This window comes from Culex pipiens, chromosome 3 (assembly GCF_016801865.2).
Source record: "Culex pipiens pallens isolate TS chromosome 3, TS_CPP_V2, whole genome shotgun sequence".
In the NCBI taxonomy this organism is placed as follows: Eukaryota; Metazoa; Arthropoda; class Insecta; order Diptera; family Culicidae; genus Culex; species Culex pipiens.
The window spans coordinates 20018115-20043922 of NC_068939.1; the positions used below are offsets into that span (position 1 = coordinate 20018115).

The window sequence follows — 25808 nt, forward strand, 5'->3', positions numbered from 1 at the left end:
TGCGTTTATCCCGGGATTTCCCAGAACAGATTTTCCGAAGGGATTTCTCGGAAATTAAAAATAAAACGAGAATTCCCAAATCCCGGGAATTTTTATATATTATTCCGGTTTTCCCGAAATCAAAATATTAATAATACACATGTTGGTTTGGAAATTCAGATTCGGCTGTAAAATAGTGAAACGTTTAAATACCTGGTAATAAACAGGAATTTTAAAGCATTTAAATTTTTTGGGCTCATCTCAGCATAGATTTGGTAATTTTAAGTAAAATTGTTGTAATTTTAGTGGACAGATCAGAGAAATTCCTTATTTTTTTTAAATGTAAATTCCAAGATTGTTAATGAGAAAATTATTGTCGGGACGATAACGAAAATCTTTCGGTATCATTATTTCGATAGTTCTATCGGCGATAATTATATCGACGATAACGGAGGAAAACTCATTTCTGACATCTTTCTTAAATTGACTTAATCTAACCAAATAATGTTAATAGCTTTCACAAAAAATATATATTTTTGTTAATTTATAGTAAATTTTCAAAGCATAAAAACTCAAAAAAAATGATAAATACCGTATTTTTTTGCGAAAATATCTAAATTTTCATAATGTGCAATATGAAGTGAAATGTTGCATGCATTTTATTTTTTCAATATTTTTGAAAAATTTTATACAAATTATCGTATTTTTTAAATACTAAATTATTTATGATTTTCAATATGGGTATCAAACGAAGTGAAACTTTTTATGCATTTTATTTTATTAAATATTGTTTTGTAAAATATTAAAGTTTCACAACAATTGTGTTTTTTGAAAATATTCTAATTTTGATAATTTTCAATATGGGTATCAAATGAAGTGATCCTTTGTATGAATTTATGCTTTTAAAGAGATTTGTTTTTATAATACAATTTTTTTTACGAAATACCGTATTTGTTTTTAATTTTCAAGTTTCAGTAAAATATAGGGGAGAATGGAGTCCTCGGGGACACTTGGTCCCAAGCGTGTTTCTCTTCAGCATGTGGTTAAAAAAATTAGCTTTGTTCTAGAAAGTTGTGCAAAATTTACTCAAACAAAAAACCTCCAATAGATCGTTTTTCTTTGTATTGATATGTATAGAAACTACTTAAAATTTATTCAAAAAATATTGTTTATGCATGAATTGTTTGATAAACTTATCAACAACAAAATCCTTACGCATTTGACGTTAAATTTACCGTCATACTATTTTTACAATTAATTGTTCAAAAAAGTGCGTTTAGGGAGACTGGATCCCTGCATTTTTACAGTCACTGGAATCAGCCTCAAGCTTAATAAATGGGTTTTGTTGACTTACTGAAGTTTGAACCATTTTTCAAATGTTTTGTATACAAAAATCATCAACTTTTTTAAACATGCTAAATTTTGGTCCAGTAAAAAATACTAAACATCTGAAGTTATTTTTTGAAAAGGTCCAATAAACCAAATTTACAATTTTTGCTTTTTGGGTGTTTTTAAATAACCCTGACTCAAGGCTGTTTTAAAAACACCCAACATGCTTCCAGTTTTGGTTTATTGGACCTTTTTTTTAAAAAAAAACTCGAGACTTGTTATATTTGAACACAAACGTACAAGTTTTATGTAAAATTTCTGTAACTTATTTAATTTCAAAAGTTTAAATGAATAAGAAACATTTTGCTTAAGATTTCTTCATAATGTTGCAAGTGGAATCATGTTACCCTTAACATTTTGAAAATGCCGGTTAAAATATTTCGGGATCAAGTCTCCCCACCCTCCTTCTTTTTTGTTAAATATATATATATATATATATATATATATATATTTGTAGGCTTTTCTGGTCATATAAAAAATGAATAAATCAAAAATATCGCGGGACCCCCGGGAATTTCCAGGATTTAAACAACATTTTTCTCTTTTTTCAGGAAATTCAAAACCTGGGAAATTTGAACGTCACAAAAATAATATCAATAAAAATTTCACAGCCATAAAAACATCTGGATTTGTAAATGCTGTCTGATTTAATATATTTTTCATGCTTGTAAAAGTTTTCAAGAAATAAATTTGAATTAAGTTTAAGAAATTAATTTCCATAATTGGTTGAAAGGTTGACCATCAATCCAAACCACTCACGTAACTGATTGTGTAATCTACTTCCATGTCAGTGCATTTGTGAGGGTGTTGAAAACGCCAGATAATTTGAACGATCTGAGCTTATCAATATATTCATGACAGTCAAGGGCATCCACCGTTAAAAAATATCAAAAATTCTTTCTATCTTGCAAATTTATTTTGCATTTTGTCTTAAAAAAAAAACACAAACCATGTTACTTTTTTTCACCGTGCACCCTTTTAGCTGTCAATCGGGGACCAAACAGCACACAATCCGATCGCCCTTTCGTACGTGCGCACGTGGGAAACCACCGCAAGCACAGAACACGGCACACTTTGATTAACGTGACAGGTTCATTTTGTTGCACCCCAGCCCCAAAAATAAAATAAAGCACGAAAAAAGAATATTTTAATTCGCTTCCGCTTCGATGGAGCTTTTTTGTTTTCGACAGTGGGCTGATTGGTTCCATTTGCTCGGGGATTATGCAATTGTGATGGGGTGAGCGTGTGTGTGTGGGTTTGGGGTGTGCTTGTTAAGTCGTTGTACAATCTCGAAATAAAAAAAAAATGCAAAATGCTTGTCTCTCACTCTTTCCGGGTTGATGGGTTTCGACGGGTTCCGCGATCCGGTTATGAATCGGTTTTGGTCCGGAAACCCCCCCGCGTTATCAAGGATATGAATCTTTACGGTTATTGGGGGGCGTGGGTTTTGACGTTGGTGAGGGGTGGGGGGGGATGTTCAGGGTTGGGTTTGATGAGTTAATTTCACCATAGGGATGTCAATGGGGTGGAGAGGAGAAGGGTGGTTGATTTTCTCAGCGCTATGAGTGTATACTGACAGAAGAGGGAACTTAAGAGAGAATTTGGTACAGTTTTACACAGGGATAAGTACGGAAGGAGAGTTTTTTTTTGTATGAAACGAAAGGTAGCATGACAACTTAAAAGAGTTTGATTATCATTGGTAGCGATTGATTGGCGGTTTGATTTTTACACAGTATTATTTGTTGTTTTGGTTTGATTGAGGTTTGTTTTGATTGTTTGACATAACAGTATATGAGATAACGAATGAACGAAATAATGGTTCTGTGGGATTGGTAGGATTGTAAAATGAGTTCAAAATTAAAACAGAGAGAGAGAGAGATAGAGATTTAGAGAGAGATATCGGTGACCGTCTACAGGTACCTGTTGTGAGACTGATTTCCATAGCACGCTGACGGTGTCCCAAAACCTTAAACTGAGGCAAAGATACTTCACTCGAGACTCCGACTGAATTGGGGCCTTCATTCCATTTATATCGGATATCTCGCATCGTGTATCCGACTAGAGGAGCGAGAGGAATAGAGTTTTACGACAATTTGTTTTTGGTATGTGCGTTAAAGGGGTAGTTAGAATAAACAAACGGCAAAAATTAGACACAACATAACACGATAATTGTGGTAGACAACACTTAGTTAAGGTACAAGATCCGCTTCTGTTTGCTGTCATTCCGCTCTTTGACACTGTTCTTGTGCATGTTTCTATATAGCGATTGGCTTAGTAACTCTTTCTCACGATTTTTTTTTCTTTCTGTTTCACCTTATATTCTGACACTTGGCAATCTCTTGAACATCCCTACATCCTACACAACCTACGCTGATAGATTTCGCTTGGGCCTGGCTGTACGGGTGAGGAATTAAAAGGACTATTATCGAAATAGGGAAAGAGAGGTTAGATCTGAGTGCCAATTGGGCTTCCGGCTAGTGTTCTGGTCTGAAAGTGCCCCAATTGTCACCGTGTCCGTGGCAGCAAATGTCGAAAACCAAATCTGCACATTCACATACACACACTAGTGGGGCGCTAGTGTAGGGTTGAGCAAAAGTCAAACCAAAAACGATACCTACAAGAGCTCGATTACAGGAAAAAAAAGTAACTAGTATCTGGCAAAAAAAAAATGAACTCTAAAATGGGACTCAAAAAACCATGGCTACCACAAGCGCCATTCTAAAACTGTAGTGTGATTGATGATGGCGGCAAAAAATCGCGCGTCCGGCAGATGTCGCTCCGACTGTCGGTACTGGGTGGTGGTGGAGGGGGTCTGGAATCTTTTCGCATTGTCCTCGGGTGCGCAAGATTCCCGTGGGACTTGTTGGTTGAGAATGAATGGCAAAAAATGGGGTGAACTCAAAAAAGGTTTTGCTTATGCTTATTTTCAAAAATATGTTTTAGTTCACCGTGGCTCTCAGTGCTGTCGAGTGTGTACTGATAATAAAATGTTTACGGTACTAATAAATTAGGGATATTCTCTAAACCGTTTTAAAACCTTCGGATCAATCAAATAGCTGCATATTTGGATATCGAATGATGTCTAAATATACGTCAAACTCCCCTTAGGTATTGAAGCAGCTTTATGATATATCCCGGATCTATTGGACCGTTCTGTAGAGAGTAACGTACAACTAAAGTCGACAGTGTGACGATACAGTATAGTTGAATGCAGGATCTGATTGGTTGTTTCGTATTCAGAGCAAGAATAATAGTCCGATTAATTACAACCTCGAGTATTGTTCAGTCTCGTCGTTCGGTTTGTTTTTGCACACAACAATATAACATGATTATCTTACACTTTGGTGTAGCAGAGTTTAGCAGGGTTTAGCCTAGTGGTTGTTCGGGTAGGCTTGCATTTACAGCGCTGAGTGTTCTGCTCCGCCGGAGGAACGCCTTGATTGATTTTCAAACGTATCTCGAACGCAAGAGGGTAACGAAATCATAATCAAATGAAATCAAACCAAAATGTAAGATTAAGAATCAACTTACGTGCACTCAATTTGTGAGAACGAAAAATTTCGATTGAATTGCGTCGCGAGCGCGCACTTCAATGACAACAGAAAACTGAAAGCTGCGCGATTGTTGGTTGAAACAACGAAAATTAAGAATTTTATTAGTACACAGAAACGATGTTTAGATCTTGACCGAAACCCAAGACATTTTATTCGGTTGATCGAGTCTTCATTTTTGTTCAAGACAACCATTTGTTTCTGTGGACTTTCAGAGAAGTGGTGCAAAAGTCCACGCAGTCTTCATGAGTCATTAAGCTGTGGTGTGTGAAGTACTTTTTTTTCGGGTGTTTTTGTGGCACACAAAAAGGGTGTGAACTTTTCAGAAGGTGTATTCGTGTGTGTGGGAGTGAGGGATTAGCATAATTTTGGTTTGGTGAAACAGGCTCGAATTGGGTTCGGAACCACGCGAAAGGGGTGATGGTGCAGCAGAGACCAGAGAGAAAGAGGGTTCGGAAGCTTTCGCTCGCACTGTGCTTGAAAGCTTTCCGTCTGAGCTTTGGCACCACACGCTCAGACTGGCAGGTAGTGGTTGCCGAGGGGGGTGTTTACGTGTGTCAAATCAATTCGGTAAAATGTGATCAATCGGTGGGATTGTTTTTTGAGCAATCATCTCTGGTGGAAGTTGTGAACATTTTAGACACAAATTATAACGAAAAAAAAGTGTGTGTACAGATTCGTGTGTGTTGCTTGAAGGGACAGGTAACGAAAATAGTCGCAGCTTTGTACGAACAAGTTGGTACATTACTAGTATATTCTTTTCGTTCGTGATGAACACGGGTACGAGGAAGTTAAAAGTGAACGTAAAACAAACTCAAAACAACATGACTGAGGAAGTAAAACGGTGAACGGTTTATGATGAGAAAAAGAGACAGAAATAGACAGATAGACAGACAAAGATAGATAGAAGAGAGATGTGTTTTGGGTTTTTTTTTGTTCGAAATAAAATGCTAATGATGGGGTACCTGTGGTAAGGTTAATTTCGGTCGCCCTCTGCCTGTGACCAAGTACTCTAAATTGTGGTAGTTCTACTTCGCTGCTCATTCCGACACTACTTAGGCCGTCTTTCCAGAAGTACCGGATATCTCGCATAGTGTATCCGACTCCAGGGTTGCAAAATCGGTAAGATTTTTATTTGTCAGTATGGTGGTTTTTAGGGTTTTAATTTATTGTCAACAGTGGATCCGATTCAAGATTTGGATTCGAAGGTTTTTTTTTCTCGAATATAACATCGTGTACGTGATACGTTAAGTGGCCGATATATATTTTTTTGGGTGTAACGATTTTCGACATTGGTTGAGAATACAGTTGGGATTTTAAATTGACAAAGTATGGTTAATGAGTTAAGTGGGGAAAATAAAAATAAAATAATAAAAACTGTTTAATCTGTTTGTTTGAGCGTAGTTTTTTATGCAAAATATGATCATATTTTTTGGTAACAATTATCAAAATTAACTATTTTGGAGAAAATAAGCTTAGCATACATTCATCTTGAGTATCTAGTATTTTTATGTTTGTTATCATTCTCTAGAATTCATAGAACTACAAGGATGCTTGGTGTGTTAAATTTTTTTTATCAAAGCTTGTTTTCAGTGTTTGCCTTTGTTGGAAACTTTCTCGATAAGATTTTTTGATGTAAATATAATTTCGTAAATTTGCCTAATTTAATAGATAGAACAAACACACAGAATGGAAAATAAGAAAGATAAGAGAGATGAGAAAATAAACCTGAAAGGCAAATCAAAAGTCAAGAAAATGTCTTACACGAAGCTAGGTTTTTCAACTTAAGATAGATAATTTAAGTAGAAAATGTTGAACAATGCAAAAAGTACTCACATAAACTGAAAGGGAAAAAAATAATTTGAATTAAAATGTAATGAAAAAAGAAGCAGATATGATAGTGAAACCATGCATTTTATTCTAATTATGAATTAAGTAAAGAGAAAATTGAGCGAGTTCACGAACAGAGCAAATCCCTTTGTCAGGGACGTCGTCAAAACCTCACCAATCTGCCTGAAATGTTCAGGGGTTGTTTGGACATATATAACTAGGTCAATGGAATTTGTAGAAAGCTGTAACAAAGGCAACATTCAACTAAATATCAAAAATCAGAAAGCACCTGAATGGACTCAAAAAATAAGCAAAATGAAGGGTGGTTCAATCTAAAAGGAGGTTTAAGAAATTTAGTGAGAAAATAACACAATTTTGAAACTCAAATAAAAAAGTATTTCACCAGCAGATTATCTACATTCGACTTGCTCGACTTGAAGCTTGTGGGGATCAAACAAATATTATTTGAATGTCAAATTTCTGCTATTTTTTCACAAAAATCCGAAAACCCCCCTTTTGATTGAACCAATTGCGACATTTCATTCTTTATTTTGTTGCATTTTTTGAGTCCTTTCAGGTGCTTTTTGAATTTTGAAATTCAGTTGAATTTTGCCTTAGTTACAGACGTTTACTTATTTTTTAACCTTCATGTCCCGATTTGCCCCACTTTCCATTCACTTTTATTTCTCATATTTGGTTCAGATGCTAGTTATATATGTCCAAACAACCTCTGAAAATTTCTGGCAGATTAATGAAAATAAATACATGGCAGGGCTGTTTCCAAATATTTTTAAATTGTAGAGCTCCTGTTTGATTTTTTTTCATTTAAAAATAATAAAATAAAGGTTTTTTCTGTTTGTTTAAAGGTTGTAAAACAAATCATGATCAAATCAAATAAAATAAAATCAAAAGCTCAAAATGTTAAGCGAACGTCAATCAGCGAATGGAACACAAACCATCAACGGGGGAAAATTATGTACACAAATGAGTTGGGTAAAAAATAACATAAATCACATTTTAAAACAAACGATCGAAACCAAAAAATGAGAAAAAATGACGTTTTTTATGGAAGTTATCATTTTACATGCTGCCTCTTCCTATGGTGCATAATGCTTTGCTACTGGTTTGATTGCGAAATAGAAACTTTTTAATGAGTTGAACACTTTGAAGGAAAGTCAACAAAAGGAAATCACAACTACATGCAAATGAATTCCGGCGAGTGGTTGGTGTGTGACGGTTTACGAACATGATTCAATGTTGGCTTTTTTTTAAATATAAAATGCCGGCGATTTTTGTTTGATTGATGAACAGATGAGTGTGTACTGAATATTTGACTCCAAGTTTATTACGAACCGAGATATCAGAGACAGAAAAAAAGTAATGCAAAAGCCGTGCTGTAGAATCACATGGTTGTTTTGTTGAGTTAATGTTTGGTATGTTTTATTCTGTTTAATTTTTTGACACTGAAAACAACTATTTTCGGACGACCGCGCTTCCACGTGACCAAGCGTCTTTTCATTTGGGAGACTGTATGCTAGCGAAGGGCACGAACCCCGATCTGTTTTTATTCTGAAAGCATTGTTGAAGTTGAAATTCCTCTCAAAACATGCTACGTTCTGAACTGAGGACTTTTGTAACAAAAGCAGATCTAAAAAAAAAATGAACACAGTGTCCAGTTCCAACGAATTTGTCAACCAACCGAGGCCAGGTTCATTCAAACAATCTCGGCCCGGGTCGGGCCTTTCGGGCATTGTTGTTCTCGTCCAACTCGACACGACCCGGCCCTCGACTTCCAGCGGGCTCCAATTTTCCCGTTCGGCCTAATTCTAAATATTTGCTTTCCATTTGGTCACCAGGTTGGTGCGCCGCCCACCCGGGAGACACTCGCTTGCCCTGGTCCCGGAATAACAAATTGCGAACGCGCTTCTCCGCTCCGGTCCCTCTAGTGGTGTCTGGCAGGCAATTTGTCACAGTTATGGGGGGCAGGGTGGTTCGAGAATGTCGTGTTAATGCTTAATAATATAGAATACTTAAAATTGGGAAGGTAAAAAGTGCCTTTTGAAAGGACAGTTCCGTGTTTGTTCCACAAACGTTTTTGTAACAAATTATGAAACTTCTTGAAATAACTTATAATATCTGGAGTTTTTTTTGAAACCACCTGGAGTCACGGGTGTTAAAAAATACCCAAAAAGCAAAAACTGTTTTTTTCGGACCTTTTTTTAAAAATAAAAACTCCAGATATCATGTTAGAGTGATTTTTTAAATTAATTTAATCTGGGAAAAAAATCTCTTGGCACCATTTTATTTTTTAGTCAAAAGTTTTTTTGTTGATTTTCAAAACGTTGTTCAACCACTTTGAGTCAAACAATCAGTTGAAAGAACTGCTGTTCAACTTGTGTGCTACTAGAGATGTTCTTTGTATTAAAATCTATTGGATCAAAATAAATACAATGATTTCGCATAAATTGTATTAATTTAAATTCGAGTTGATACTGTAGAATGTTTGAAAATTATTTTGATCAATTTGAAATTTCGCGAGCCACCCTAGCGCACCCTCGCGAAGAAAACCTGCGACGCCATTTTGGGATAAACGCCCGAAATGATGGAGTGCCTTATTTAAAGGTTTACTACGGCGCACAGCTTTCGCCCAGAAATTGCAAGAAAATTTTGAAAAAAAGTGCGCTCCCCCCCGAAAAAACAGCAAGTGCGATGAAAAATGACACCGGCGAGCTTTCCGAAACATTCCAAAGGGTGGGGGTGACGGGGTGGTTCGGAGCACCAGCTGGCAGACAACTCTGTCAAAGTCACAGCGCACAAAAGGAGTTTTCAGCAGCAGCAGCAGCCCCCCCCCTACCCCCTTGCACCGGGGCTAATCTCGAAGGCAAACGGTCGAGAGATGACTACGACGTATTTTGTGCTTTTATGTTTTATATATATGTGAATATGCCTGATGCCATACTTCAAAGCATGCCCTCTCCCCCCCCCCGGGCTTATGTACATAGAGACAAATTTGATCATTCAATTATCTTTCTTCGAGCTACGAGAAATTCTTGCGAGCGGACGAAAGGACCCTGTTTGTCCAATGAAAGAGGATTAGTTCTATCCGTTTGAATAAACCGAGCAGTGGGTGGTACTGCTTTGCAATTTCCACGTCAGGACGATGTCCGGCTGCGGGATTGAGTTTCCTAGAAGAACAGATACAGTGTGCTTTGCGCATTCTGAGCGGCAGGATGAATGTCATTCAAACGCTCGATGACTAATCCGAGTTGTATGGCGAAAATTGAGGTTTGAATGTGTGGGCGAGCAATCAAAGAGAAATATTGAAGTATTTTTTTTTAAATGTAGGGATGAAATAATCGAAAAAAAACCAATTTCGCTTGCGATCATTCTTCACCCGCGAGAGAGAGGCAAATCACGCAAAATAAAATCGCTCCCGAAAATCAATTTGTTGATGATTTTTTGTGAATTTCCTTGTCAGCACCACTTAAAAATATTTATTTCACTTTGTTTACATACATTGCCCATCTACAAAATGTGACAGGTCATATTTCGACGTGTGACGTTACACTTGCAAGTGTAGTAGTGAAAAAGATGTTCCGCCGAATAATCAAGATGATGATTTTTTTTAGATTCCTTTTATCAATCTTTCGTGCGCGAGAGAGAAGAGCCATGCTCCCTTCGGATTTTTTCTCTTGATGAACGTCTAATGATTTTCTTTTGATGATGATTATTCCATCGCTGGGGCTGAGACAAAATCCTACAATGCTTTTAATGTATGAAGTATTTTTAATTAACTTGAATACGGTATACTTTAGCAAAAAATGATTAAATCAAGGTGGTGACGAAAATGACAACAAAATGACAATTATAACAAGAAGAATTTGTAATAAACATTTTATTTTAGATGAAAATTTTCATACAAAGATGAAAATTTTCATAGGTCGTTGAAAATATTTTTTGAAGTTGCTGTGGTCAAACCCCTCGGGGGAAGGGGGGCAAACATATAATAAATATGAAAATTTCTTCTTAACCACTTCATATTACCAGTTGTCGTTTATTTTACACATTTTACAACCGCCTATATTTTTTGCTATCTTTAGTTTTCAAAATATCAAAGTGTAGGTGAAATATTTTTTCTTGTCGAATTTTTTTTTTGCAGTAATGTACAACGGGATTTCAACAAAGAAAAAAAATATTGTTGATCGATCTCAAATATACTAAATATTATTTAAAACGCAGGAAAATGCATTTCAAGTTATTTTAAATTCATTTAACTACCTTTTCCATTAAAATTTTGAAGCTTATTTAAAAAAAATAGTTCCTGGAATTTTTCGGACCGATTTTTTTTTTGCAGCAACCTAATTGGTCCTGAACAAAGATTTTCGACAAAACATACTTAAAAAAGGCTGAAAATTGTATGACTTATTGTCACCCCTGATGACGGTAGCAAAAATGAAAAAATTGTAACCTGAACTTATCCAAAAATTCAGGGAGCAAAAAATTGTAAAACGATTGATTTGTTTATTATGTATCAAAAGATTTTTTCAAGACTTTCAAATAGTTATGATAAAAAGCCGTGGAACTTAAGGGATTTTTTTTTTCATGGATTCTAAACATTTTGCGAACTTTTGACAGCAGCGTAAATGTTATGATGTTAAAAGCAGTTGATGATACAGATTTTGAAAATTTCGCTTGATATTTGAAATATATTGATTTTTATTTCCTTTGTACCAAGGCTTTAAATAAATTTTTAAAGGCCTCAGAACCTTTTTAAAACTATTTTTGAAAACTTAACAATTTTGTTCCAAAAAAATCAACAATATTGTTTATTAGTTTCATAGTATTTAATAAAAATATTCAATTTGATGAAAGGCCAGCCATCAAAAAAAAATTAAATACTGTCAAATGGTCACCCCATCGGGACTATATTCTGAATAGGGATTGAAATTTTTAGAGCACTTCAAAGTTTGACATTTAGACAAATGTCCACTTTTTTGTTGTTCCGTATCCGTTCTATCAGAAACAAATGCAGTAACAAGTCTTAAACAACTGTCCAAATCCACCCCATGTGTCCCGTTTCGCTCCGAATGACGGTAGCCGTTGTGGGCCGGATCTGGCCCGCGGGATGTAGGTGGGCAACCCTGAATTGAAGTAATTTTCGTTTTGAACTTTAAATTTGCATTTTAAAATAATTTTATTAATTTTTTGTTTTATAATGCTTCCAAATGTCACATTTTCAAAAATTATATCTCCACTGCCAAATTTTCCACAATCCCAAACTAGCGCAGAAGATGCCGTTTTAGTCTCCTTAAACATATAAAAAAGTTTTTAAATCAAAATTACGTCTTTTGAGGAATTAACTTTTTGTAGAAAATAAACAAATAAAACAATTATTTTCCATTTAACAATTTTTTGCTGATCAAATGGAGAAACTACACCCTAAACTGGGCAGCGCTCGTCCGAGAGAAAAGTGGCCTCGAGCCGAGAGAAGAGTGGTACCTGCCGCGGACACACAGAACACAGCCCGATATGGACAAGAGAATTATTCCCTCGAGGTTCATCTGCAAAAAAAAACGGGCAGACGGTAATAACAAAATTCATTCCATTCCAATAACAAATACTGTTAAAATAACAAAAAGTGTTATGGAATATTCTTGCAAAATCCATTTTTTCATAAGAGTTTAATAACATTTAATGTTATCATAACAAAATTTGTTATTGGTCTGATATTGATTGAAAGATAAAACAACTTTGGAATAACAATTTTTGTTATGGATGATCGGATATTTGTTAAAATAACAAAGATTTGTTCGAAGAATAACTTAAAATGTTATAAGTCTGTTATTACAATAACAATCCAATAACAAAAAATCATAACGTCGAATAACAAATCTTGTTATGAATAACATAAAATGTTATTGGCCTAGTGTTTTCAAATATCAAAAAATGTTATTCTCACGTTTTTTTCCGTCTGCTCGGGAAGTTCATCCGTCAAACAAAAAAACCAAAAATGTTGACAACGGGAATCGAACCAGAGACCTTTGACAGACTAACCCAACGATTTAACTGCCTCGGCCACCATAGCTTGATCACTCAGAAGTGGTTAGAAGTCGATTTATTGTTATAATTAACAAATGAACACAATTGTTTTGATGGTGTGAGTTGGTAGCACTATTCTTTCGATTTTGGCACTGAGCTCTCAATAAATTTTGAGGGAACGATTCTTTCGACTCTGAATTCTGGGTGTAATGATGCAAAATGGCTTCTTTTGACATAGAGACTTGGACAAAGTTTAATCTAAATTTTAAAAAATACAAAGAAATGTCGATTTGCGAAAACGTTGAATACTATTCAACTTTATAGCCAGGTCAAATATTTTGGGTTTGATTTCTGTTGTCGACACACCTCCAATGATTTTTTTTTGAAGTCTAGAGAGTTATCCTCTTAGTCCGTTCGCTGTGCCTTTCTACTACCAAATTGAGAGCTCATTCCTCCCAGTTTGATACCGGGCACCTATCGGTGTACGCTGCTTGAAATTTCAACATATGAGAACCTAAAGTCATCCCCTCGGGAGCAGGCCCTTACTCGGTCGATCTGGTCATACCTTCCAATCTGAGAAGGGCCGTTCCGTTGTTCAAGTCCCAGAAATTGTGTCTCGAGAGTCAGGTTTTTTTTTGTTTCCTCCGTGTGTCCTATCAGTAACGGATGGCCGGGCAAGCCAAGCCGGAATTGCTTTTCGACCTGCTGCAGCAGGCTCTCCCTCCGTCACACAGGTCGTAAAGGTGGTGTGACTTATCTGGTCCCGGCCAAACAACACTGCTCTCCCGTATAGGGTACATGAGCGAACATGCATGGCCTGGAACTGGCTGCAACGACTCACCTGAGAGGTTGGTTTCGGGTTGTTTTTTTTTGTGTGTGTCTTGTTGGCTTCTTTCAGCTGGAAAATGGCTTTATGATTTATGTGGTCGAAGGAAGCACACTTGCTTTAGTGGATCCTTTGTTTTTTGGGGGGAATCCGACACCGTACAGTGGGGTAGCTTTGACGGGATTACATAAATTTGGGGCTCAATTAGCCGTACGGTATTGATTTTGGCCTACATTTAGGCGTAAAATGAGCCAAAATTATCCAACACTGTACCAAATACCTCGGGTGGCATTACGACATCCCAAGTGGTGGTGTATCCCTTATTCCGGGCGCGATGTTTGCCGCAGTACTTTGAACTATGCTGCAGAAACCACGACCACCTTGGTAGTGGCATGCGTGGCTTATGCTATGCTTCACAACCATATGAGAAAGGTACCCAAGCGGTAAAAGCCCCTTTTGCAGATAACCACCAGCCAGCCGGCTAACCTGCCAGGATTTACGATAAGTGCGGAGTGGCTTTGGCGCGCTAGGGAATATCGTATGAGGTGGAAAGGCAAATACCTGGAAGTCGATAGCTGCGTTTTCTTCTGGAAGTAAGGAGCAAATAAAGTTTAAATTTTCATCGATAGCACTTCGTACCCTTCCCCAGCATACAATATACTCTCCGTGGGGGCGCTTGGTCATTCATGGCTGGCCTCAACCAAGGGTGCAGTTTTAAAATTTATCAAATAATCTAAATCCATGGAAACCATCATGGTTGCAGTTCACCTCCCAAAATCAATTTCCCCACCATGGCTAATAAAGTGGAAAATTTGGTTGAAAGCTTAAAGCTCGTAACCGGTAGGTAGCATGTGGCCTGGCAGAGATAACGTCGACCAAATTCGAGCAAGTCCTCGGTACGGTTCGATACGTACACACACACACTGCTGCTGCAGAAAGATCAACATAAAACCGAGTATGCAGTGCTGGGAGGAGATGGGGGGGAAGTTTCCAACAATGTTCCTCTGTTTGGTTAAGGTGGACGAAAGGAGGGAGTGTGGAAGAGGGGGATGTTAAACAATTGTCAAAGAGTGAGATGATGACTTTGTACCGGGCGGGTCTTACCACCTGTAACGCGACTCGGGTTCAGACTGCGAGGCGGACCAGCTTCGAGGAATTCTGGTGACCAGGTGTACATTTGAAACGACATGACAGTGCTAGTTTTAATAGCATCGTATTCACTTCTTGACGGCGGGGAAATGGGATAAATCTTGCATTGCAATTGAACTTTAATAAATGCTACTATTATTTTTTGGATGTATGCATTTAGGATCACTATTTCAAATATGCAACAATTTGAACTCAGTTATTCGTTCTAGATATTCAGTTATTTAAGTTTTCAAATAGTCACAAAATGTAAAAAGTTTAACGTCAAGGAAGCAGATTAATAAAGGAAATTTTTCGCTTCTATTTTGAGATGTTAATTGATTAAAAATGCTTAAAAAGTACGGGCTGAAAAAAAAATGAGGGATCAAAGGGTGACTTTCTCACTTTTTTGCGTTCGATTTTTAATTATTTCCACCAATATAATTTAACTGTTTTACCAAAATGAATACCTAATCCTCCAGAGCATCAATTTTGAGGGCTGGTCATAAAAAATGTGCATGTGAATAATCGAAGATCTCTATTTTAGGAAGGGTGATCGATTTGATATCTTCGGCCAAGTTTTAGATGATTGGGGTATTGCAGAAAAATAGGTACAGAGAAACCTCTTTTTACGCGGTGCGTTACGTTTTTCTAATTTGTTGATTTCTCTGGAACGACGCAACATTTTTGCAATCTGTTAATAGCAATTTGTAGGTTTTGTTCAGATCTACAAAACGCTTTTTGAAGCTTGCAAAAATATTGTATGGTTTTGGAGAAATCAACGAAATAAAAAGTGTAATGCCACCGCGTAAAAAAGATTTCTCTTTACAGTCATGGCTCGGTTTAGCACCGCGTATGGGGGATGCAAAACCGAAGCGTGCATAACTGAAGCACAAAGCTTATATGGGATATTCAGTTTTTGCAATATGGGTGTCAAATGTTCCGGACTTTTCGGGTCGGGAACGTAATAACGAAGAAAATACTCATAATTTTCATAACACTACGTAATTTCGAAAACATACTCCAAATTTTAGGTCTTCACCTTATGGTTATCAAATGATTGGATTTTTTTTATACATTTCGAATATAATAACATCCTTTTTTTGAAAACATTCAAAGTTTCCAAAAAATTATGTATTTTCTCAAAAAAAAAAACACTTTAAATTTCAATTGGGTAACAAATGATCGGAATTTTTTCTAACATTTCGAATGAAATAAATTTTGAAATTTTAAGTATTGTTCAGAAAATACGTAGTATTGTGAAAATTTTAAGCATTTAAATAAAATATCATAGCTATCGAAATTTATTAAAATATATCGATCATTTGATACTCATATTGCGAAAAACTGAAATTTTGAGCATTTTTTTGAAAATGCGTAGTTTTGTGTAAAATTTGAGTGTTTTCAAAAATTATGTTACACCTTTCAAAATGTATGAAACAATCCCGATTGTTTGATATCCATATTGTAGAAAACTGAAATTTTGGGTAATTTTTTTTTTCAAAAATATGTGTTTCGTGATTTTTTTTAGTATTTTCAAGAAAATTATTCTATTCCCAAAATGTAGGAAAAATCCCAATCATTTGATACCCATATTGAAAAACAATTTAAACTTGGAGTATTTTTTTTTTCGAAAATACGTAATTTTGTGATTTCGTTTAGTATTTTGAAAAAATGTTGTTATTACATTTGAAATGTATAAAATAAATTCTGATCATTTTATACCTATATTGTAAAAACATGAAATTTTGAGCATTTTTTCAAAAATATATGTAGTTTTGTGAAATTTTTTAGAATTTTCAAAAAATTATGTAGTAAATTTCGAAATTCTGATCGTTTGATAGCCGTTTGATACATCGTAAAAACTGAAATTTTGAGATTTTTTTTCGAAAACATGTTGATTTGTAATTTTATTTAGTTAAAAAAAAAACAAAACTACATTCGAATACATGAAATATCCCGATCAATTGAAACCCATACTGCAATTACAATAATTTTGAGTGTCTTGTCGAGGAACATTGCATTTTCAAAATACAGGAAAAATACGTATTTTTGTGAAAATATCTATGTAATTATAGGTACAATCGATAGCTGACGTCATCCCGATTCCAAAACGCTATAATTTTTTGATGTTGGTATGATTTTTCATACGATTATAACCAATGTCTCCCATATAGTCAAAATCCTATAAGTTCTGTGCAATTTTAACACATTTCAGCAAGATGTTCTCGTTGGTTAAAAAACTGGTGTTGAGATACAGCCTTTTGCAGCTTAATTTTTGTGAAAAAGAGTTTTTTCAATGTTAATAAATCAAGCTTTTGTGAAATTTTCTATACTTTTCAATAAAAAATATTTTTAAATTTTAAAACCATACTTAACATTTGAAAATGCCGAAAAAACGTCTTTTTAATCAAACTAAAATGTCATTATTTTTTCTAAAATTTCGAAATACTATTTTTTCTAAATACTCGAAATACTATTGAATATTGCAGAAAATTTCACATAAGTTTGAAAATCAAACCAAAAGTTTCCGATATATCGCGAGTTGAAAAATGAGGGCTAATTACTTTCCACTGAGAAAAAAAACTTATTTAGGCTTTTAGAGGCTGTAAATAATCAGTAACCGGTCCGATCAACAAAGTCAAAAATGGAGAATTGTAGGAAATTTTCTCAGCTTTTACCAATATTTTAACTATAGATAATTTTCCTTTATTAAGTTTTTTAATTGCAAAATACTAAATATTTTCCGAAAAAAAAATCACCTGAAATCGGCGCACTTTATTAACAAATGTGTGAAGTTATGTTCGATTGCAAATATGTTTTTGCATCTGAAATGATTTTTGAAATTAAGTTTGACATCATTTTACATTAATCAAAAAAACTTTTTTTTTGATTTCGAAACTCCATATTTTCCACTATTTTAAACTCTAGCGCAAAAAGTGGCCTTTTTACACCCCTAAACTCTTAAAAAATATGAAAATTAAAAATGACATATTTTTAAATTGGACATTAAGTGATAAAACTAGAACTAAAAATCGGGACCTTTTTTCCGTGTATCATATTTTTATGAAACGTTCCAATCATTACTAACAACTTTGCCAAAGTCACCTAATCGATCGGAAAATCTCTTCTTAAGATACTGATTTTTTAATGTTCATATGCTCTTTTTTATGACCAGCCTTAAAAATTGTATGGAGCCTTGAACGGAAAAACTAATGATATATAAGTGAATTTATTCTTAAATTTCTGAATATTTTTTTAATTATTTCAACTCTTTCACCAAAATGGCAAATTAAGACATATTTGAATGTAAATTTTGTAATGGACGAGTTAAAAAAAACTTATCTTAATATTTTGCGAACTTGAAGCTGTTGTAACAATTTTAAAACTTTTGAATTTTAAAAACCATAAACTGGGGTGAAGAGGGACAAATGTTTTAAAAGGGGTTATAATTTTGAAGCATCATTATTTATCATAGTCACACACTTATATTCGAAAAACTAGCTTGGTATGTTGTCCTTATACACATCTGTCCCCATTCACCCCAATTGTCGATTTGAACTTGGTTGAAACGGTATGTGCGTACACAAAAACAGACAATGAATTGGGGAGATAATTGTGAATTTTAAAGTTGTTGCTGTAGGATTTGGTTTGTTGTTTTAGTGTAAAGACAAGTTTTGACAGTCGGCTTATTTTGGGTTATTTGATTTTTAGGTGTTCGTTTTGTTTTTTTGCTGAGTATATAGAATAACACGTTCTGTGCGATAGTATTCCACCCATGGGTGACATTGAGACTAGCCGTATAGTCAACCTTCTGCGGTTGCTGTAGTAGAGAAGGCGACCGATAATTAACCATTATAATATATATGGAAAAATGAGAAATCAAAAGCTTTGAGAAACAATAGATAACTAGAGAAACAATATCCGGATCAAAGAAAAAAAAATGCGGGTATGAAATGTAAGTTTTCTGGTTTGTTCCACAATTTCCTTTCGCGTGTAGTACAAAGGTATGTAAAAAGACTGAACAGAAAAATTCAACTGAAAAATGTAGTCTTTTCACTATTTGAAAAGGAAATTTCGACTGATTGACTTGTGATAAATTTAACAAACAGGGGTCGCTTAGTTAGATATTATAATGTAAAACTGGAAACCCCACTAAGGTTTTCCACTGTGTGTGTATTATTCATCGCAAACTTAAAAATGTTAAAAATGACTTAGCGTTGGACAAAACAAAAAAAAACTTAAAATCTAAAATAAAAAAAACAAACACAGAAAAAAAACTGAAACAATACAACAGAAAAACACGTTACTCTGCTAACAACACAACGCTCAGCTCAAAGTTGTCGTTCAAAAGGCAATTTGTGGGCTCTCGTTTTTCGGGCGTTACTCTCTGCACGGGGAGTTTTGGGGGCGGGCAGAAGGTTCCAGAACTCTTCCGGATTCGCTGTATAACTCGTCACACACTCACTTGAACTGAAGGGCACAACACGAACACAAGGTTAGAAGACACTAGACAGAAGTTTTGTGTGTGGTTTTTTTTTCGTGTGTGTTTGTGTGAAAACAACTTAAGATACAAATAAAGAAAAAAACGAAAGTTTGACATTTCAAAGTAAAAGCAACACTAAATCAAGTTACAATTGTTGACTTTTTTTTGATTTTGTCATTTGACAGCTCTACAAAGATTTGTGTGTTGTTTTTTAACAAATATTTTGTTGTATGCATTTTTCGATGGTTTTGTTTCTATCTCTGGTTTTCCAGTTGAAACCTGGAAGCAGGCAACACTTCAGTTCAATCAGGGGAATTGCATATTTTTCTTAGTTTTGTAGTTTTCCTGACCCGTCCACGGGCGTCCCAAGATCGTAACCGAAGTGACCTTCTTCAAAGTTTCAACATTTTTCTTCTAACCACCTGTTTCCTTTTTTTGTTGAAGAGTTACAACAAAGTCTTTCGTAGCAATCTAAAGGCCAAGTATTTTCAGAAAACAAAGCTTTGAATTTTGGGTACGAGGTTAGTTAAGCCTACACTAGTCGGGGTAATTTTGAGATGTTTTTTTTTATTCCTATCGGATTGTACGTTGAATAACAGCGAAGCATTTGAGTACGACGGGACAGAGCGTGAAATGTTTGGCACACAAGTTTCCGGGTCGGCGGACAGCGTGACGCCTTGCTGTCCTCGTGGGAAGAAATGGACCGAGGATCATGGCTGAGCTGCCGACCTGTCGGTTATCGGAGGGGTTACCATTCTATCACCTGAAGATTGTTTGGTTCTTAAGAAACAAAAAAGATTTTTTTTTCAGGACTTAAGGGTGCACAGCAACCAAGGAAGTTGTTGTCTTCTTATTCCAAAATTGACAAACTTACGGACCCAATCCTGCAACAATCTGATTGTAAAAATAGGAAAATTTTGTTGTAAATCGCTTAATAGACAGTACGTTAGGGAATGAATAAAAAGTTATATCGATAGTTCTCATAGCTTTGAAAATACTAAAATATCTGTAACAAAAATCTTGGTGCAAAAGCTCTGATTGATGTGCACCGTTAACTCAGATTTGACGATGTCACAGACAAAAAGACTCAAAATCATATGTTTTAGTTAGACAGTATAAAAATGGATACATTTTATTGTCTCTGACAGTATCAATGATTTACAACCACGCATAGTGCGCAAGCGTTACGCTTTGTATTTCTTCGATTACAGTTAAACCTCGCATGCGTTACGCTCCATATTTCTTCGGAAACTCTAAAAGGACATAATATTATTGCAATCTTTTTGAAGCTTATTGTAGATTGGAACAAGATGAACAAATTGCTTCGAAAGGGTTACTAAAATTTTATGCCGTGTCTGAGACATCGACGAAATGCAATGCGTAACACCTTTCCGTAATCGTGAATTGTGTTCATGAACTTGAGAACCACGAAGGAATTAATTCATGAGTATGGTGCATTTGCACTATAAACGTGAATACATTCCTTCGTGGTTCTCACATTCATGAACACAATTCACGATTACGGTAATTGATTTTGTTCTGTTTATGCGAGGTTTAACTGTGCTCTAAAAGGACATACAGTGAAATCTCTTTTTACGCGATGCGTTACGTTTTTCTAATTTTTCGATTTCTCTGGAATGACGCAAAATTTTCGGAATCTTTTAAAATCAACTTATAGGTTTTGTTCAGATCTACAAAACGCTTTTTTAAAGCTTGCAAAAATATTCTTTGGTTTAAGAGAAATCAACGAAACAAAAAGCGTAACGCCACCGCATAAAAAGAGGTCTCTGTAACATATTTGCCATCATTAGAAGCTCATCGTAGGTTGGAACAAGACAAACCAATTGTTTAAAAAATATTGCAAAAATATTATGCCGTGTTTGAGAAATCGACGAAATACAAAGCGTAACGCCTGCGCACTGTGGGAGGTTTAACTGTACAACATGATATCAAGTAATCACTTTCATAACGTGGGAAAGATGAATTGATTGAATGAATGAAAAGACCAAGGAAACGTTTAATGTGTGCGATTGAGTGTGTGTTGGTATTATAAATTGTGTGATTTAAAGTACAGTTGAACCTCGCATAGTGCGCAGGCGTTACGCTTTGTATTTCATCGATTTCTCAAACACGACACAATGTTTTGGCAGTCTTTCTGAAGCAATTTGTTCGTCTTGTTCCAATCTACAATTATCTTCAAAAACATTGCAAAAACATAATGTCATTCTAGGGTAATCGAAGAAACACAAATTGTAACGCCTGCGCACTATTCGAGGATTAACTGTATTATCGCGGGCGTTAATAATTAGAGTTCACGCGCGCTGATATGACCGCAGAAGAATGGCCGCATGACAGCCGCAGAACAAATTTTTGGCTGTTGTCAAAGGTTGCCTTGAGTTTTTTGCTGACTTTTCGGAAAATATTCAAAACAAATCAGGTTGACAGCCAAATCAACGATGAATTTCAGTTCAACCTGCTGATTTTTATACAGCGGTAGTTCGGCGGCTGTAACCTCCTGTCAGTCACAGCGAAGGAGAAAATTGGTTTTATCTCGCAATAAGCAATATCTCAAAATTTGCGAGTGAAAGTAGTGATGACGAATGAGGAGCTGTCACTGTCAGTTTGGGAAAAATGTTTCCAGCTGTGTCAAACTCACAACAACAAGATTTGTGTGTGGAATTTGAAGGAACTGAGCAAATTTATGAGTGTATTTTTTTTTCTGTGGGTGCGTGTGTAGCAAATAAAAAGCGATTTATCTTTCAGCCATCGCGATTAGAGTCCCAGCAGGGGGGTGGTTGAAAGAAACAGAAATCTAAACGGTGTAGTTTTATGCCCCAAATATACTCGCACACAAGTTATAACGATGACAAAAATGGAAGAAAACTGTCAATGAAACGGGACGAACACAACGGAAAATGGCACATAAAGACATTGAAATATGAGCTTTCACCATTCACACACAAAAGCACTCACACCCACGCGCGCGCAAGGAACGAGCTTTGGGCAAACCGATTTCGGGCCAAATTTAGCTCACGAGCTGTCTTTCGTCAATCGGATGACCTGGGCCCCCGGGTTTCGACGACGATGACGAATTTGGTCAACGGCGGAGGGGGGGCGGAGGTACCCGGGCCATCATGTGTCAGCTAAAGGGAATCCGGTTCGCCCAAGTTGTCGTCACTCCTTGCGCCGGGTTCGCAAACATCAAACAAAAGATTATGTAGTCGGGGGAAAAATGAAGATACGGTACAGCGTCGGTTGAAAATTTTGAGATCACTTGAATGTTAGAAAATTTGAATTTTATTTTTTGTGTGACACAAAACGACATTTTTGAAGTTGATGTCAGTAAACGTTTCAGTTTTGTCAAGGTATGATAAATTTGGGCTCCCTGAACACGCTCAATCTAAAGAATGAAATATTATTGCACTTCTTGCGAAAAAATAAAGTTGTAAATTTCGGTTTTAAATGCTGAGAAGTCATGACAAAGAACCTAGCGTATCCATTGTTTTTTTCTCAGAATGAAACCATGGAGGCGCCTGGCTTCTCAGCACAAAATTACATCATTTGTACTCAAAATTTGCAACTTTATTCCTCCACAGAAAATTCATAAAAATAAAATTATGTTCATCACAGCGTGTACTGGGAACCCAAATCCATCATACCTTGGCGAAACTGTAGCGTTTACTAATCTCAGCAGTCACGGTACCACGTCCAAATTCCCTCCCCCCCCAAGCAGATTGAACGGGTCAAAACACTTCTTTTTTTGGATTTTCCCTCCCTCCGATAAATGACAGCAAGCGGCGCTCACACGGTTCTCGGGCTCTTGTGTGAAACTTCTGTGAAACATGTCATATTTTGTCCCACCGAGGTTCTTCTCTTTGCGTTTGTTTGTTTTGTTTGTTTGTATCGCGAATCTTCTTCGATTTTTTTTTTCATTCAGCTTTTTCGTGGAAAGAATGAGGCATCCCTTTTGTGTATTTGGTTTTGTTTGTTTCATTTGCTGTTTGTAGCTTTTTCAAATCTCAGAAACCTACCACGAGATTCGCAAACACTTAGAGAAAAACGGTTGTAAAAATCGAGAGAATGCGAGAGTGGAATTGCACCTTTTTCAGTGGCGGCTCGTTTTTTTGGTTTGGTTTGTTTTATTGTTAGTTTAGCTCTTATATAAAGTGTGGAAATGTGGCAACTTCGGAAGATACTTACAGCTTTCTATTTCTATATGACATAACTGTCTATCCATTGGAAAATATTGTAAATTCATTGGACATGATGCTGTGATTGTTAATCTGTAAAAGTAATTAGCATAATGAGACAACGTGTACTTACAACAAAATCCAATGTTTCTGATTGATTTTCGCTGTTATCATTTTTTTCAGTGTGTACTTTTTGGCTTTGGTATTTATCGTTAACGTAAACTTCTTAAAAATTTGTTTAGCATAAGTTGGGGTTTGGGCTTTGAACACAGTTTGGGTTGACATCAATGGGAGAGCAGGCAGGATGGTTAAATGAATTGTGGCGTGAAAGAGCGAGCTGGTTTTTGGGTTCGGCAGCAGTATTTCGTTCGTTAGAATAGATAAGATCACATCAAAATAGATCGGATCGCGTACGGTTTGTGGTGGACAAACAGTACTACTTTTGTAGGTTTTGATGAAAAATATTTCGGTAGCACCATCACACACTGGAGGGCTCGTTCCGGCAGAGCTTTGGGCTTGCACTCTGCACTTGGAGGAGCGCGCAAAAGTGTGCGACGGTGCTAGGGAAAAACCGTACTGCTCGGCGTGGTAAACTCGTTCGGGAAACTATCTAAGGGAGTGGTGGGTGGGTTTTGGGATTACACAGTGTCGGGATGTACAAGGGAGGCACGAGGAGCTGGGAGACAACAAAGGTGCTGAACACTAATTGATTGGAGCTGCTCTAGGAAACTGACTTGAACATTTCTTTTTTTTTGTTTGGATGATTTTTTTTGAGAATCATATCTTTGACCAATGAAAAATTTTTTCATAATTAATAAGTCTCCATGAATTTTAGCAGCTAAAAAAATTTGCTATCAAAATATTCTGAAATATGTATCTTTAGAACGGATTCATAAAAATTCCTTTTTAAGTGCTGCAATTTTTTTTAAATAAAAAATGCATATTTTAAACTTATTCAAATTATCTCTAACATTTGCAAAGCCTTAAAACAATTGTTTTTGACAATATCTCACGTTAGACTTGACGAATGTTAGCTGATTTATTGCTCCTTAAAAATTGATGCTACTTGGGTAATTTAGGAAAAAAAAACATCATTTTTCCTGATTGCTTTTCTTTAAACGGCTGTATCTAGGCAACCGTTGATACAATCTTCAATATTTTTGAAAGCTAATTTGTGGGACATTTTCTGAACTCTTCGAAGCAAATATTTTTGTAGATAGTCAAGCTTGGTAATGAAAATTGACTTTTACAAAAACTTAAATTTGACATTTGTTTTGTGACTCTTTGTACGTTTTTCAAAAATTATTTTTTTTAAACTGGCAACACTGCCAAATGTATTTTGACCAGCTTGTGTAGTAGCTGCCATTTTTGTCAACCTTAAATGAGATTTTTCAAAAATGGTTATTTTTTGTAATTTGCAATATTTGGTGTAAAAAGTCAAAATGAAATGTAAGTTATAAAGTTTTTTTTCGGGTGACACATTTTTTTTGAAATCCTTAGTAAAATTTACAACTTTGCCGAATGCAGATCAGAAAATCCGCTACAGATTTTTGAATATTGTAATAGCCTTTTTGCATGGACAGCTGCCAAAGTTGTATGAAGACAAGTGCGTCAATCTCGGGAATTTCTGGGATTCTCAATTCCCGAAATTCTTTATATTATCTGTGGGTTTTCCCGTAATAGAAAATAATTACAAATTTTGGTCTAGAAGTTCAGATTTGGTTGTTGAAAATTATGAATAGTTGAAAACTTATAAAATAGCATTTTATTGCATTTGAACATATATCAGCATTAACTTGGCTTATTTAGGAAAGTTGTTAAAATTTTAGTTTACAGAGCATCAAATGGTTGAAATATTTTAAATATATATTTTTAAAAAGATTGCACAGTGGTCCACATTGCAAAATATAGTGAAAAATTATTTTTCCGAAAATGGTAAAGTTTTGGTGCTTTGGTGTCTTCAGAAGAGTTGTTGTAAAGGGGCAACTTTTGGATTGGTTGAAAATTAGGGTGGTTCACGATTTGGGTGATTTTAAAAATCTAACAGGAATATTTTTGGGATGTTTTTGTCTTCTAGAAAGTTGTTGTACTCGCAAATTCAAGCAACTTTTTTGAAGACACCAACATTTTATCTCGTAATCTACGCCTTCTACGACCAAATTTAGTGAAGGCATCTAAGCAAACCTTAAAACAGCCAATTTGGACTTTAGGGTCAAAAGTTACAGCCATTTTAAGGTAAAAAATATGCAAATTTGAAACTCAAATATCTCGAAAAGGACGGAGAGATTTTTTTAAGGTTTGTTCAGATGCTTTCTCTATATTTGGTCGTAGAAAACCTAGATTACTAGATAAAATGTTGGTGTCTTCGACAAAGTTGCTTGAATTGGCAAGCC

General features: G+C 35.6%; 1 protein-coding gene across 10 annotated transcripts in view; it reads right to left on the reverse strand.

Annotated features, from left to right (window-relative positions):
- LOC120412863 (gamma-aminobutyric acid receptor subunit beta) overlaps window positions 1-25808 on the reverse strand; it is a 150723-nt gene that overhangs the window by 30218 nt on the left and 94697 nt on the right. For 6 of the 10 annotated variants that reach the window (XM_039573483.2, XM_039573476.2, XM_039573482.2 and 3 more), the window contains exons 6-7: window positions 23426-23508; window positions 3289-3426 (exon numbers count right to left, since the gene is read on the reverse strand). In XM_039573483.2, the coding sequence (XP_039429417.1) occupies window positions 3289-3426; window positions 23426-23508 (221 nt within the window). Of the gene's footprint in view, window positions 1-3288; window positions 3427-5884; window positions 6023-23425; window positions 23509-25808 lie in introns of all 10 variants that reach the window. The other 4 variants (XM_039573488.2, XM_039573485.2, XM_039573487.2 and 1 more) reach the window with 1 other exon arrangement.